The 13182-nt window shown below is 33.6% G+C and overlaps 1 protein-coding gene across 1 annotated transcript; it reads left to right on the top strand.

Moving 5' to 3' along the window:
- Positions 1-2774: 2774 nt before the first annotated feature.
- LOC132697857 (two pore potassium channel protein sup-9) lies at positions 2775-10275 on the top strand. The gene is made up of 6 exons (XM_060663566.1): positions 2775-2901; positions 4699-4855; positions 6846-6971; positions 7022-7226; positions 8663-8836; positions 9682-10275. Exons 1-6 carry the CDS (start codon positions 2775-2777, stop codon positions 9979-9981), a joined length of 1089 nt encoding a protein of 362 aa, XP_060519549.1. The 3' UTR covers positions 9982-10275.
- Positions 10276-13182: the final 2907 nt, after the last annotated feature.

The raw sequence follows: 13182 nt of genomic DNA, 5'->3' as shown, positions 1-13182 counted from the left end.
AAAATGATAAAATACACCCCCGAGAAAAAAAATGGAATCTAATACAGGTCCACCGTTTATTCATATTGCCGGTCGGACTTTCCAATTTTATATTAAGCTTACGAAACTTTTGTTTTATTTGGGAGATGTCATTTGTTTATTTAAAAACGTGGACTTTATTTACGTCCGTATCTCGATCCGATGTCAAAATATAAAATTAGTTTGGTAAATAAACAGGTATAAAATGACTGATAACGAAGTAAAATGGGTCGATTTTTTGAAAATTTTCAAACAAATATCTTTATATTAATCACAATTGCATCTGACAAAATTTAAGTTCAATATAATTTACAATATTTTCACTTCATAGTTATTCCTGAAACAATAGTTATTCTCCGAGGTAGTCGATTCCCGCTCATGAAAGTTACTAGCAATTAACTTTAATTCAATAATTTTATTTACTTCAAAGAAGAGTATCTTTTTGTTTTTAAAAAATCCAAAAAATTACGAAAATCAGTTTAGGGCCAAAATTAATGTCTTCCCCCTTTAGCGACACTCCTGGCCAAAATATAAAAGAGTTACCAGCAGTAACTTAAAAAAAATGTTTAAAAAGCTATTACCTTGTACTGACTCGTATCCTATCAATTGGACATTTTTAGAAACATTTTTATTTTAAGAAAAAGTTCTATTTACGAATTTATTAGCGATTCTTTTTCTGTAATACGCTGTCTAAGCTTATTTTAAAAATGTAGAGTATTTAAAGTGAATTGGCCCGCATATATTTGAAAAATTAAGATGTCATAAAATACATGCTTTGATAACTTTGGAATTTACAAGTGAAACCAGGTTCTATAAAAAATTATATTAAGCCGATTAGTTTTTTGTATTTTTACTGCTACAGTCTTCGAAATAAACCAGAATAAATGATTCTATCGTACCGAATACCTGAATCTTTAGAACTTATTAAAGTGAATGGATCACCTTGAAACGTATAACAATTATGGGATTGCATTAGAGCAACTTAGTTCTTGCAGCGTGAAGAAATCTCTTTATTATTATTATATAGAGGGCGTAACATCTGATTAACTATAATCATTGGCTATTTATTGAGGTTGATTTTATCCGTATCCCTATATATCTAAAATACGTAAATAACTAAAAAATATAAAATACATATGCTATATTAATACCGGGGTACTATATGTATTTTTTACACAAAAATGAAGCTATTTTCCTTGTAAGCGGGTATTCCTAAATCATATTTCTGAATTGGGATTGTATTTTTTCTATATTTAGAATATATTGTAGAAATAAAATCGATAGAATTGCAGCTAGACAGCCAATATCGGCAACATTCGTAATCACATACATAATGTTATCATATAAAACTTGTCGCGAAATCTGTTTGATTCAATTTATCTGCCGTGCATGCATATTAATTTACCAAATCGATTTCAACGATAACCAAATTTGGGCTACTTGAGATTTTAACGAAAATAGCTGAGTAACTAATGCAATAATTCATCGGAGCTGACTGACACCATGTTGTTACAGACCATTTTTCTACGTTAATTTTAGTGTTCATCATCTTTTTTCTTCAATCCTTGTGTTTGCTTTTTATTACTTTGCCTGTGCCTAATATCATATTTATTATTTATCTTCATATTAAGGACTTAATTTTATAGTTACCTGTTTCTCTGGATCTGAGCGTCTCCCCTTTCGATATGCCCCCTTATTTCTTTATAAAAAAAATTGGATATCTATGATGGCATTAAATTAAATGCTATCTTCACAGACAGACGCTACTGATGGAAATAAAATAAAGGATTGTGTACGTGAAAATACCTCTTGATGCACAAAATGCATTTACCAACTTTCACGGCATCGTGTCTTAGATAATATATGTGTCATTGATCAATTTTTTCCACTAGAATACGAGGCATGTAAAACTAATGAATTTTACATTATCGAAAAATGTTATTTAAATAAAATGATCAAAACTAAAAACTACTTTCAAATATACAGTTCACAGTACATTTATATCAGTGAAATGAGTGAAAATTACGTTTCTATTTATTTCTTCAATTAAAATTACGTTAGTTGGACAACTTATTATTTGTATGTATTTTTCTGTTTGCAAGATTAATGGATATGCATTCAAAACATGTTTAAACATCAAAATTGTTAGAAAACATAAAGAAAGGACAAGGCTATCATGATTTAAAAAAAAAACAAGAAATAAAATTTATATAAAAAATTTAAAATTTAATTTTAAATTTAAAATACAAACAAAATCAATTTTTTCAATGTAAGTCGATGTAATTGTATATTTAAATGTCGTTTTTAGTTTTTGTCAACCTTTGAGTAAAATTCATATTTTTGACAGTCTTTTATAATACTGGAAAATATCTGATAGCATGCTGAACTTTTTATGAAGAATAAATAATAAATTTAATAAAAAATTAATAAATTTTTTCCTAAAATAAATTAATTAAAAATAATTCCATAAAAAAAGATTTTATTCCTTGAAAAATGTACCACTCTGTATCTCAAAAGTTAAAGCACGTACGTTACAAAAGGAAAGTTGCTTTTTGAAATACTTTTTCACTATACTGAGACATATTTAGTAATTTAATCAAATCTTATTACAAAGTATATTTTACTGCTCAATATTTCATTGATAGCGTAAGAAGTTTTTTCAGAAGACAAAATGTGGCTGTGGTCTGGCGGGGGGGCCGCGGGGGGCAGCTAGCGGCGCGGGATCCCCCCGGCCCCAGCATGAGGCGCTCTAGAGAATGAAGAAGCAAAACGTTCGTACCTTGTCTCTGATCGTCTGCACTTTCACGTACCTGCTCACAGGCGCCGCATTTTTTGACGCACTTGAATCCGAAACTGAGAGCAAGCGCAAAGTCGTGCTACAAGGTAATGTTCATAGATATAAGAAAGTGACTAACTGATACGAATTAAGGAAAGACCCAGGAAAGCTGTAAGAATGAAATATGGCCGAACAGGTCCGTACTTTGCTTAGAATTTAATTATTTGGGTTTTTTTTAGGAAATTAAACAATATTTATTTATGTGTGTATTTAAATTACTTAAAATTATTCACATAATATATCAGTATCATTATCGCTATCATCGCCTGTTCTAATTATTATTTGTTCTATATTATTTGCAATATGGACATAAGATTGTTCTGCTTTTTCCATATGTTTAACAGAATTTGCTCAACTTTGTGGAGGGATATTAAAAACTTCGGTTTCTATAAGTTTGAGGACATTGGAGTTAACACGAAGAAAAACATTGTTACGACGAATGGCAGATTTCAGTTGGTGCCAAACATGTTCAATGGGATTAAGACGTATTCCTTTTGTAGGTTCAAGATTTGTAGAACCTCAATTAATTGCTTTTTGGTATAATCTTCGTGAAAATAAATGTCGTTATTATACATGTAGTTTTGGATTGTTGCTTTTGTGTCACATGAGGAAGGGGTTTTAGTCAACTGTCTACTGTGATAACTTGCATTGTCCATTACAATTGCGCGGTTTTTAACCCAACCTTCAAATAAATCAGTGGTGGTGTCTTCTTGGTAATCCAGAGAAGAATCTTTAATATTTTTCGCAGACAGAGAAAGTACATTTGGAATCTAACCATCTTTAGAGCCAGCCCAAAATAGTTATTCTTTTACCTCTTTTTGATGGCGCATTTGTTTTACACTTATCAGTACAGTCAACCCAACCCTTTTCCGAGGTATCATAAGTGTCGAACTAGGTTTCATCCAAGTAAATGGCCTTTGTTGTACTCTGTAAATCCTATTTTTTTCTAGATATTCCAGTAGCAATTTCCTAATTCTAGAAGATTCCATTAAAATTTGCCTTTTGTCAATTTTTTTAAATCTAAAATTGAATACACTTCCATAAGGTAGTTCTGCCACATTTAACACCGGTTTCAACTTTTTCAAGCCTCCTAATTAAGATATCTAATGCAGGCACGCTTTGTTCCTCGTATAACTGGAAAATTTTACGCCGTATTATATGTTGATCACTTTCATCTAGACTCGAGAAAATGCGATTATTCACAATTTTCCATACAGTTGATGTTGGAATTTTCGTCAATGTCGCCGTTTCTTCTAAGCAGCTGGCACCACGTTCAATGAGAGTGAAATAAACATTGTTTATAGCTTCCTTAGTCTCAATAGAATAGTGTTTTCTACATTTGGGCGGGAGCATCTCCATACACACTAGACTCGCATATATTTTGCATAATTTGAACGATTCAATACACGCTGTATTACACACGAACTAAGAATGATTAGTAATAAACTTAAACAAAAGGTATACCAAATCAAAGAATATTAAACACAGATGGGTATAAAATGATTTTCTACTACGGACCACAAGTTTACCTGAATTTAAATTTCGAAACTTCAGGTAATAATCTTGTTGCAGTAATGACCACCCTTGAATAATCCCATTCAAAAGCAATTGGTTACTTTCTTATATCTATGACCAGAGCATAACACACCGAATATAATCGTAATAATCAGGAAATGAAAGATCAAAAACTTCGTTTAAAATTGTATTCCACAAAATCGCGTCTTGTGGTAAAACCAAGCATAAAAACTAAAATCTGATTTGCATTGGAAAAACGATTTACCGTCAAAATTTAATTCGTTTTTGCGAAAATTCCGCTTTAATATTTACGTACAACCGCTTTCCAGAAATCCAAGTAATAATTAGGCGTAAATATAACATAAGCGACGAGGACTTTCGCATCATGGAGACGGTCGTTTTGAAATCGGAGCCCCACCGAGCTGGCCAGCAATGGAAATTCACAGGGGCGTTTTACTATGCCACGACGGTTCTGACCACAATAGGGTGAGTGATTTAGCTGAATCGACGAATCCGAACCGCCGACGGAGGCTAAATAACAACCTGCATTTATAATGGTTATTCGGTGGTCTTTAAAATTGATGGTGACTGATGATGTATTACGCGGAGTCTCTACATATGAGGTTTTGTGACCACATAAGTTTCGCATAAAAAATTACGTAAGGTTATTCTTAAAGTTTCGACATTCGACTAGAAGAAAGTAGTATTTAAATACACTGTGTTCATATCAAAAATATTAGCAATCTTTGCGAAAAAAATTGGTTAGTTGATTTTAGACAAAAACAATCTTTTTTTTACTCCCTTTTGTAAAATACCTAATTATACACCGATCTAGGGTACGGAAAGCGTCACTTTAACATGTGAGCTTCTTGTCGTACGGATCCGAGCCACTTCGGACATTTCCGGGATTTTACCGCACAGGTTTGGCAGCAATCGGATGTTTTCGAAGATTTTCACCGCACAGCTTGAATTCTGACGTTTATCAATTCTGATTGTCATGTCAGTGAATGTATTCGTGTTGTTTTGCAAAAATGTACTCAAAAACTAACAGTCGTAGAAAAAGTATAGTATGAAATACGTTTGGTCGATTTTTTAAGTCACTTGTTTATTAAACATTCGCTCCGCCCGTGCCAAATAAACTCGTGACTCAAATGCCGTTTAGCGCACTTGTTGAATAATATACTATTACTACTAGAATTGCTATTCAAGTCTTGTTGACCGCTACTCGTAAGAGTTCAGTGGTAGTGAAAGAGAACCATTTTCTCAGATTGGAGAGTCCTGCGATGACCTAGACCAGTTTTCGTGTCTTGTATGGGTCCAAGTAACCATATTGTTCTTGCTGACAATAATATATTTAGTTTTTCTTACGTTCAAGTCAAGCCCAAACAAACTTTTCACTAAAGCCTGCGACAGGTGTAACCAGCGTCTCTAGGCCATCCAAGTTATCCACAAAAACGATAATGCTCACTCTTCATAGTTTAAAAAATATACTACCCAAACCTGTCTTACTACTGTCTCTATTTTTTTTCTCCTTAAGTTGTTCTTTAGTACAGCTCTTCAGGATTATTCAATATTAATTTTTCTTGTTTGTGTGTGTCCGCTGTCTTCTTTAAAACTGTCCTTTACGTATTACTTCCAATGTATCGTTATTTAACCAATATCGATTAATCGATGATTTTGATTGTGGATTATGTTACCGGATATTTTAGTTCGGTGTAAACCAGCACTTGTAAAAATTGAACTGAGGAGGCTTTTACTTGATGGAAATCCATTTATCAAAATAAATAAGAACTAAAAGTTCAGATTTTCACGAAATTATATATTTTCACATGACAATTGTTTCGGCAACACCGTGTCTTTATCAAATGTCTGGACAATTTTACTTTGTGATTCATCAGTTTTGTCCATTATTACACAAGAATCCAAGACATGTATAATTCCTCTATTGTACACGAAGAAAAGAAACATTTTGGCAATTTCAAAATAAAATAAGGAAATCTGTACAGTATGTTCCCTTTTTCATGGAATTGTGGGGTTTCTCTCTAATTCATAAAGCGTCCTGCGGATTTGGTGACCTGAGACTGCATTTTTATGAAATGGAGGATACCTTAAATAGAAACTGCCTTTAAAATGGAAATGTCATAGTTACCTTGAATTGCGTGTTAGCTTATCGAAAAGTATTAGTAAATACTATTATGGATCTAATAAATGGCGTAATCACTTTACTTACATTTACATCTCCTATGAAAAAATGCGCCCATTCGCCATTTATCAAGAAACTTTTCAAATTCATTGCCAAGCAGTCCCCTTAATACCGAAATTGATTATTACTTGCAGGACTGCTTCTGTAGCTACTTTTTAATTACAAAATGAAAATTAACTAAGTCTTTGTTCACATTACTACTTCCGGTACAAGAGATTTTGGGTGAATTCATCTTGATATATGTAAATAAGTTTAACTTCTATTTCCATACAGATATGGCCATTCCACACCTACAACGATCGGAGGGAAACTCTTCACGATGGTTTACGCCATGATCGGAATTCCGCTGGGCTTGGTAATGTTTCAAAGTATCGGGGAGCGCGTAAACAAGCTAAGCAGGTAAGGAAAAGCAGTTCTTCATTCACAAATCATCATCCTTCCTTCCCCAGCGTTATAATTCGATCAGTGAGGTCGTCCTTAAATTGCCGACAAACGAATGCCTCGGAGCTAGATCTCATATGCGTGGTGACGTTCTTGTCATCGCTTACCATAGCTGGTGGGGCAGCTGCATTCTCGCGTTACGAAGGATGGAGCTACTTCGATTCGGTGTACTACTGCTTCATCACCCTGACCACCATAGGCTTTGGAGATATGGTAAGCTTAATTTCGCTTAGTTAAATTTGGACCACTAAATCAAATTATAAGTCAACATTGCTTGGAAAATTCCCAGCGTTAAACCGACCAACAAAATTCGATGGGTGTTTTGCGTGTTTTTAATTTAGTCCAGCTTCCGTTGAGATGAGAGTATTTAGTTAAATGTTTGAGTGCTTTTCCACCATCTTTTAGTGCACCGTAATTGCAGTAAAACCTAAATTTGTAAATCAGAAATTCATGGTAGTCAACTGCAACGTGCAAATAGAGGATATAATATGATTAACAGGATTGTCAAATACATCATTTTATTTTACTAATGACAAGAATTTGTGAAATTTTAGATAAACCAAGCAGAAATTCCTATAATATATGCCTCTCCCAATTGAGATCTTCGTCTTAAATTGGCGACTACTACATCATCATATTCCAGTGCCTATTATCGGAGTTCATTCTCATATGATGTGGCGAAACCATTTAATACAAAATTAAACATGGTCTTTGGTTATAAATTTAAACATTAATTTAACTTTTTGTTTATTATGTGTGTGAGCCATTTTGGTCAGTCTCAGCTATTTGCCGGTTATATTATATGGCTTGTTTATATTTGTCCCCTGAAGGTGTTATTTTTACAGTTAATGCCATTTCATTTACAGTCTACGATCCAGTGAATTGCTTTTAATATTTTTTAACAGAATTGCCAAAAACATCATTTTACTTTACTAATGACAAGAATTTGTGAAAATTTAGATAAACCAAGCAGAAATTCCTTTTCTATATGCCTCTCCTAACTGAGATCGTCATCTTAAATTGGCGGCTACTGCGTCATCATATTCCAGTAAAAATTATCGGCGTTCATTCATGTATGCTGTGGAGAAACTATTTAATACAAAATTAAACATGGTTTTTGGTTATAAATTTAAACATTCATTTCACGTTTCCTTTATTGCCTGTTAATGGTAATGTTAATATTAATATTAATGTTAATCCTTATATTTAGGTCAGTGTCAGCTATTTCCTGGTTATATTAGATTGCTATATTCGATATAGGGTTGTTTATATTTGTCTCCTGAAAACGATATACTTGCAGTTAAAAAATTAATTCGAATTTAGATAGGAGATCTTACTTTCGTGCATTTTAATTGTTTTTAACAATACGATTATTAGATTACAGCCTACGATACAGTGAATTACTTTTAATATTTTTTTTGTTCTAGCAATAATTTTGATAATTGACAATTACTCTCATTGAATTCAAAAACAAGCAATGATGTTGCTGTGCTGCGAAATTCTTTAGAATTGGCGGAAATTAAAAGACATGCCCTTAAATGATTCGTTACTGATCTCCAGATACCGCGACCGAGTGTGTTTCCGACTTCGTAAACCAAATCTTTCACGGAAAATTTGCCGCACCGTTTTTACTCCGCTTTGTCTCTCAGGTGGCGCTTCAGAGGGACAACGCTCTCAGCCAGAAGCCGGAGTACGTCATGTTTGCACTCATCTTTATCCTCTTCGGTTTAGCCATTGTTGCCGCGTCATTGAATCTCCTCGTGTTGAGATTCGTCACAATGAACACCGAAGACGAAAGGAGAGACGAGGCTCAAGCAATTCAGGTAGACTTATTTTTATCGAAGCTACAAAAAGTGACAGAAAGAGAGAGAATGCCTTCTAAGGCAGGGGCGGTAAATTTTCAGCTTTGGAATTAAAGATCAGGCTCGTTCAGTCTATGTTAACTGACCTTAATTTAAGTTTATTATTTTATTACATCTGAATTTGGAAAGGGCCAGGAGACATCTTACCTTCAGTTTGCTGCACCTCTATTTTCGACTTTCCTTACTGATTAGAAAAACATGACATCATTGCGGAGGGGATGTTTTTTTAGATACCACATTTTAGTCTACGTAGACGTAGAATGTAAAATATTTGGAAAAATAAAAAATCCACAAAGAAATTGCTAAAAAAATAATAAACTAAATGGATTAAGGCTCTCTAATGATATTTTTTATATAATCCCTTCAGTACTGGCGAATACTTATTTTCATCCATTTAATATATCCCTTAACAAAATTAAGGCAGGTCCTGAAAAACGAAAGTAATTCAGAAAATCATAAGCTAGCAGAACTCCAAATGATACATACAGAAAACGCTGTCACTGATAATAAAGGGGCATAAGAGACACTTTGACAGCAAAATAAGTTTGCATAAAAACTAAGAATATTGCAATTCTTTTTTCTCTATATTCCTTTTTGTGCCCGGAAAATCGAGGCTCCGTATTAATTTTAGGATACCGGCGAGCAAAAAAAGTGTTTCCTCGTTCGTGATATCAACCGCATAGACTCTGGATAAAATCAGAGCTAATTAAAACTAACCAAACCAAAGCAAAACAAAACTAATCACACCAAAGCTAACCAAAAGTGATCAAAACTAACCAATATTAACAAATGCCGTTCTTTTGCAGGCGTTGGCCGGTGCCGTCAGATTAGAAGGCGACGTGATAACGGCTAACGGTTCTATATTAAGCGGTCAATTAGGTCACCATTGTACAGAAACAACTTCGATAGATATCGATGATACCTCAGTGTGTTCCTGTCCTTGCGGATGTTTGCCATCGAATGCCAGACACAGGTTCACGGTTCGTCGGTCTCCCACGCAAATACGTCACCTTCTTCCGGTGTTGCCGATGCACGAGCTACATCTTCCTCAGGGTCCGGCGATGCCCCCGCCCGCAATCTACCCGAACCACAGGGCTTCGATTTGACTTCCTCCGTTTTAAAAAGGAACATTCGTCGCGATCAAGTTCTTATCTTCTAGTTGTAAGTTGGGGCCGATCTTTATTTGTGATAAAAGGATAACATTGATCCAAAAGTGGATATTATCACGGACTTTTGTCTATTTGTATTTCTAAATGGTGTGGAGTAATAAAACGTCATCAATAATTTATGCGAATGAAAAAATTTTCTATCAAATACTAATTCAATGGCTGGTTTTATTACGGATCATATTAAGAAATAGTAAAAACAAATTTTACAAATTTTATTTCCAACCGCCAGGATGACTTTTGTTTCTTCTTCTTAGTTAACATGTTTAACAGTTCGCTTGAGTCACTTCCATAATTGCGCTACAAATCATTGAAGACCATATGAGTTCTATTAGACTTAATTCACAATTACATAGTGCTAAGAGCAGAATGCCAATATTTTATTTTTCTGCTAAAAAACGAAATGTGCGTAGCTTCAACATGGCTAATATAGCTAATAGCTTTTCTTCGTCATGGTTCCGTCAAATATCTTTGCTGATAAATCAGACATGAATGGTAATAGGCATTCTCTATAACCACTACTCAATCACTAGGAAGATATTTTATCGTTTTTTCAAAGCAATGTTCGAAAACATCACCAAACGCTTGCTTGTTGCTTTTTTCAATGGTAATTTTATAGCCAGCCTTTCAAGGAACCTTGACGACCGTTTTGTCTAGAAACATTTTTGGTACTAGATAACTCTCATTAATCCATGTCTCATCGAGATATTGTTATTTAACAACAATTTTTTTGCCTTCAAGTAAAAGGACTAAGTGGATACTGGCCTTGTCTGTCGAGAATGGTTTTTTATTTTTTAAAATAGAAAGAGAAACTTTTCTCGAATCGTAAATGCCGTACCATCAAGTTTGCTGATCCTGCTGAACTTTTTTTGAGAAGTTTCGCTTGATCTGCCAATTTTCTTTCCTGTAATAATTTAAATACCAATTTCAATCATTCCATTCATTCTGCAACATCAATCAATGTTTTATTTGTTTGCAATTAATTTCCGAGATGTGATGGAAATTGTACTAATATCGTTAATACTGTTGACACTATAGATTAACATCACATACTAAAGTTTTTTATGTACCATTATGGAAATATTTATCTAATCTACCTGAAATATTGCCCAATTAATTTTTGTATGAGCTGGTTTTCTACCGACCCCCTATGGATTCCCCTTAAATTAAGCAGTGGTGGGCATTTACCCCACTGCATTTAACTAACTTAGATTTAGAAAATGTGAATTTTTTTTAGAACTGCTAAAATTTCTTCTGAATGGATTTTCTGTTTTATCAAAGTTATTTGTTCGTTTAAAAACCATATATTTCAAATTTTGACGATTTTGACATGCGACTTTACGAAACGGTTCACAAATTTTTATCGCAAACCAAAGATCCGTCGACGACTTAACTGTGATATATGACGTCTATAACCGAATAATAACAAAGTGTGTATAATAAACGAATTATTATATTAAACAGTAAAATATCGGAAATGTGAAATATTCTTATGAATGAAAAAATCTCCACTTGTACGAGGGAGTGCTCAATTATATTTTGGGTCTGATTCGAGCCAATTTGCGAATATCTAAATGTTTGGCCAGTGGTGTCGTATCGTTTACGATTTTTTAATTAGACTTTTACGTTTTATATTTTTCGTTATGTGTTTATATAAGTGTACCTATTTATATATAGCGCCAACTGGATGATGCGTTTGCGAACTCCCTGTAACCATGACCAAATGGGATCAATATAACGTAGTTGCCTACTCCATCATCGATTCACGATATAACGTCGAAAAATTTAGGTGCACCCATATAATTTTTGGATTAAATAGTGGTCTAAGGACGGTAAAAGCGGGGAATGATTTTCCGCCCATGCCTATGAATTTCACAAACACTTTGCCCTATTTTCTTTCGAAACAGCGATCTCCAGGCAATTTATGTGTTGATGTTGATTGCTGAACGCCGCGATTAGTTGGTTTTAATTTGGGATTGGTTGAAAACGATATTTGAAATAACTACGCATGCGTATATTGAATGGCACCTCTCAACATGTTCAGCATATTCGGGGCCCCTATTTATATCTAGCAACTATACGGATATACCAAAAAAAAATTCACCGCGCCAAACGCAAATGGATATCACGTGCGTGAAACAAAGGTTTTCGTTCTGGAACACGCAATAAATGGCCCGTGTTGCACAAAAGTGACTCCGGCGCATGCACAATGGGAAGCGTTTCTTTATTTATCTCGCTTGGTTGTTTTTAAATGTAAATAATGAGGTTGTAAATATAATACGCCTGCTACAGCCCCCATCGTACCATATTCCGCCATTAAACTTTACCATTTTCAGTATTAAAACTTTTATCAGCTAAGTGTATATAATTATTCTCTAATATTTACCCGTAAGATGACTTTTAAATTTATTCTAAATATATGAATGCAATATGGTTACTCCGAACTGATCTAAAGTAGATAGAAAATTTGTGTAAATAAATTTGGTAGGCGTCCAGCGAAACGCTTACCTTTTTGAACCTACAGGGAGTTTTGTTTTCGATGTTTGGCAAGAAAAAATTTCTTTATTCGGTTTGCATAGTAGTTCGGTTCGTACAATATCTTGCGAAGTCGCCATATTGTTTTTATCGTACTAATTTTTAAATAACACCAAACAAAGCATAATTTGGCCAAAACCGCATACACAGAGGGTGGTTCAAAATTGTTCCGGTAATTTATATTGTAAATGGAATAAGGAATAAAGTTAATTTATTTAATAATGGGTTTAACATAATGGAATAATGTAAATGGGTTTAAAATAAGTAAATGTAATTTAGAATGAAAATATCTTTGTCATAAAAGTTACTGGTGTCTAAATTTAAGTTCAAATCAATTTACAATATTTTTACTGCATAGCTGTTTCCGCAATTATTTAGTTCATCAATAGAAATAAAGTGCCAAAATTTTTAATCGATAGGCTAAAAAATAATACCAAGTTAAATATAAATTTTTTTGTTTTTTCCAAAGCGTAAGTTAAAATATCTCGTTCATAAACTGCAGATCATAAAATTATTTACAAAAATAATCCTTATACAATTTACAATACATGCACATATATCCCACGCACCTACATACATGGGTAGGCACCTAATATAAAGAAAAAT

Source organism: Cylas formicarius, unplaced genomic scaffold (genome assembly GCF_029955315.1).
Source record: "Cylas formicarius isolate icCylForm1 unplaced genomic scaffold, icCylForm1.1 PGA_scaffold_2__14_contigs__length_35257938, whole genome shotgun sequence".
Taxonomy (NCBI): Eukaryota; Metazoa; Arthropoda; class Insecta; order Coleoptera; family Brentidae; genus Cylas; species Cylas formicarius.
This window is presented reverse-complemented; position numbering and strand designations above follow the sequence as displayed.

Excerpts from the sequence above, each read along its gene's own strand:
- LOC132697857 (XM_060663566.1), top strand. The coding sequence starts at position 2,775 with ATGAAGAAGCAAAACGTTCGTACCTTGTCTCTGATCGTCTGCACTTTC. Across the intron at positions 7,227-8,662 it reads CCATAGGCTTTGGAGATATG|GTGGCGCTTCAGAGGGACAA; the intron begins GTAAGCTTAATT and ends TTTGTCTCTCAG. Across the intron at positions 8,837-9,681 it reads ACGAGGCTCAAGCAATTCAG|GCGTTGGCCGGTGCCGTCAG; the intron begins GTAGACTTATTT and ends GTTCTTTTGCAG.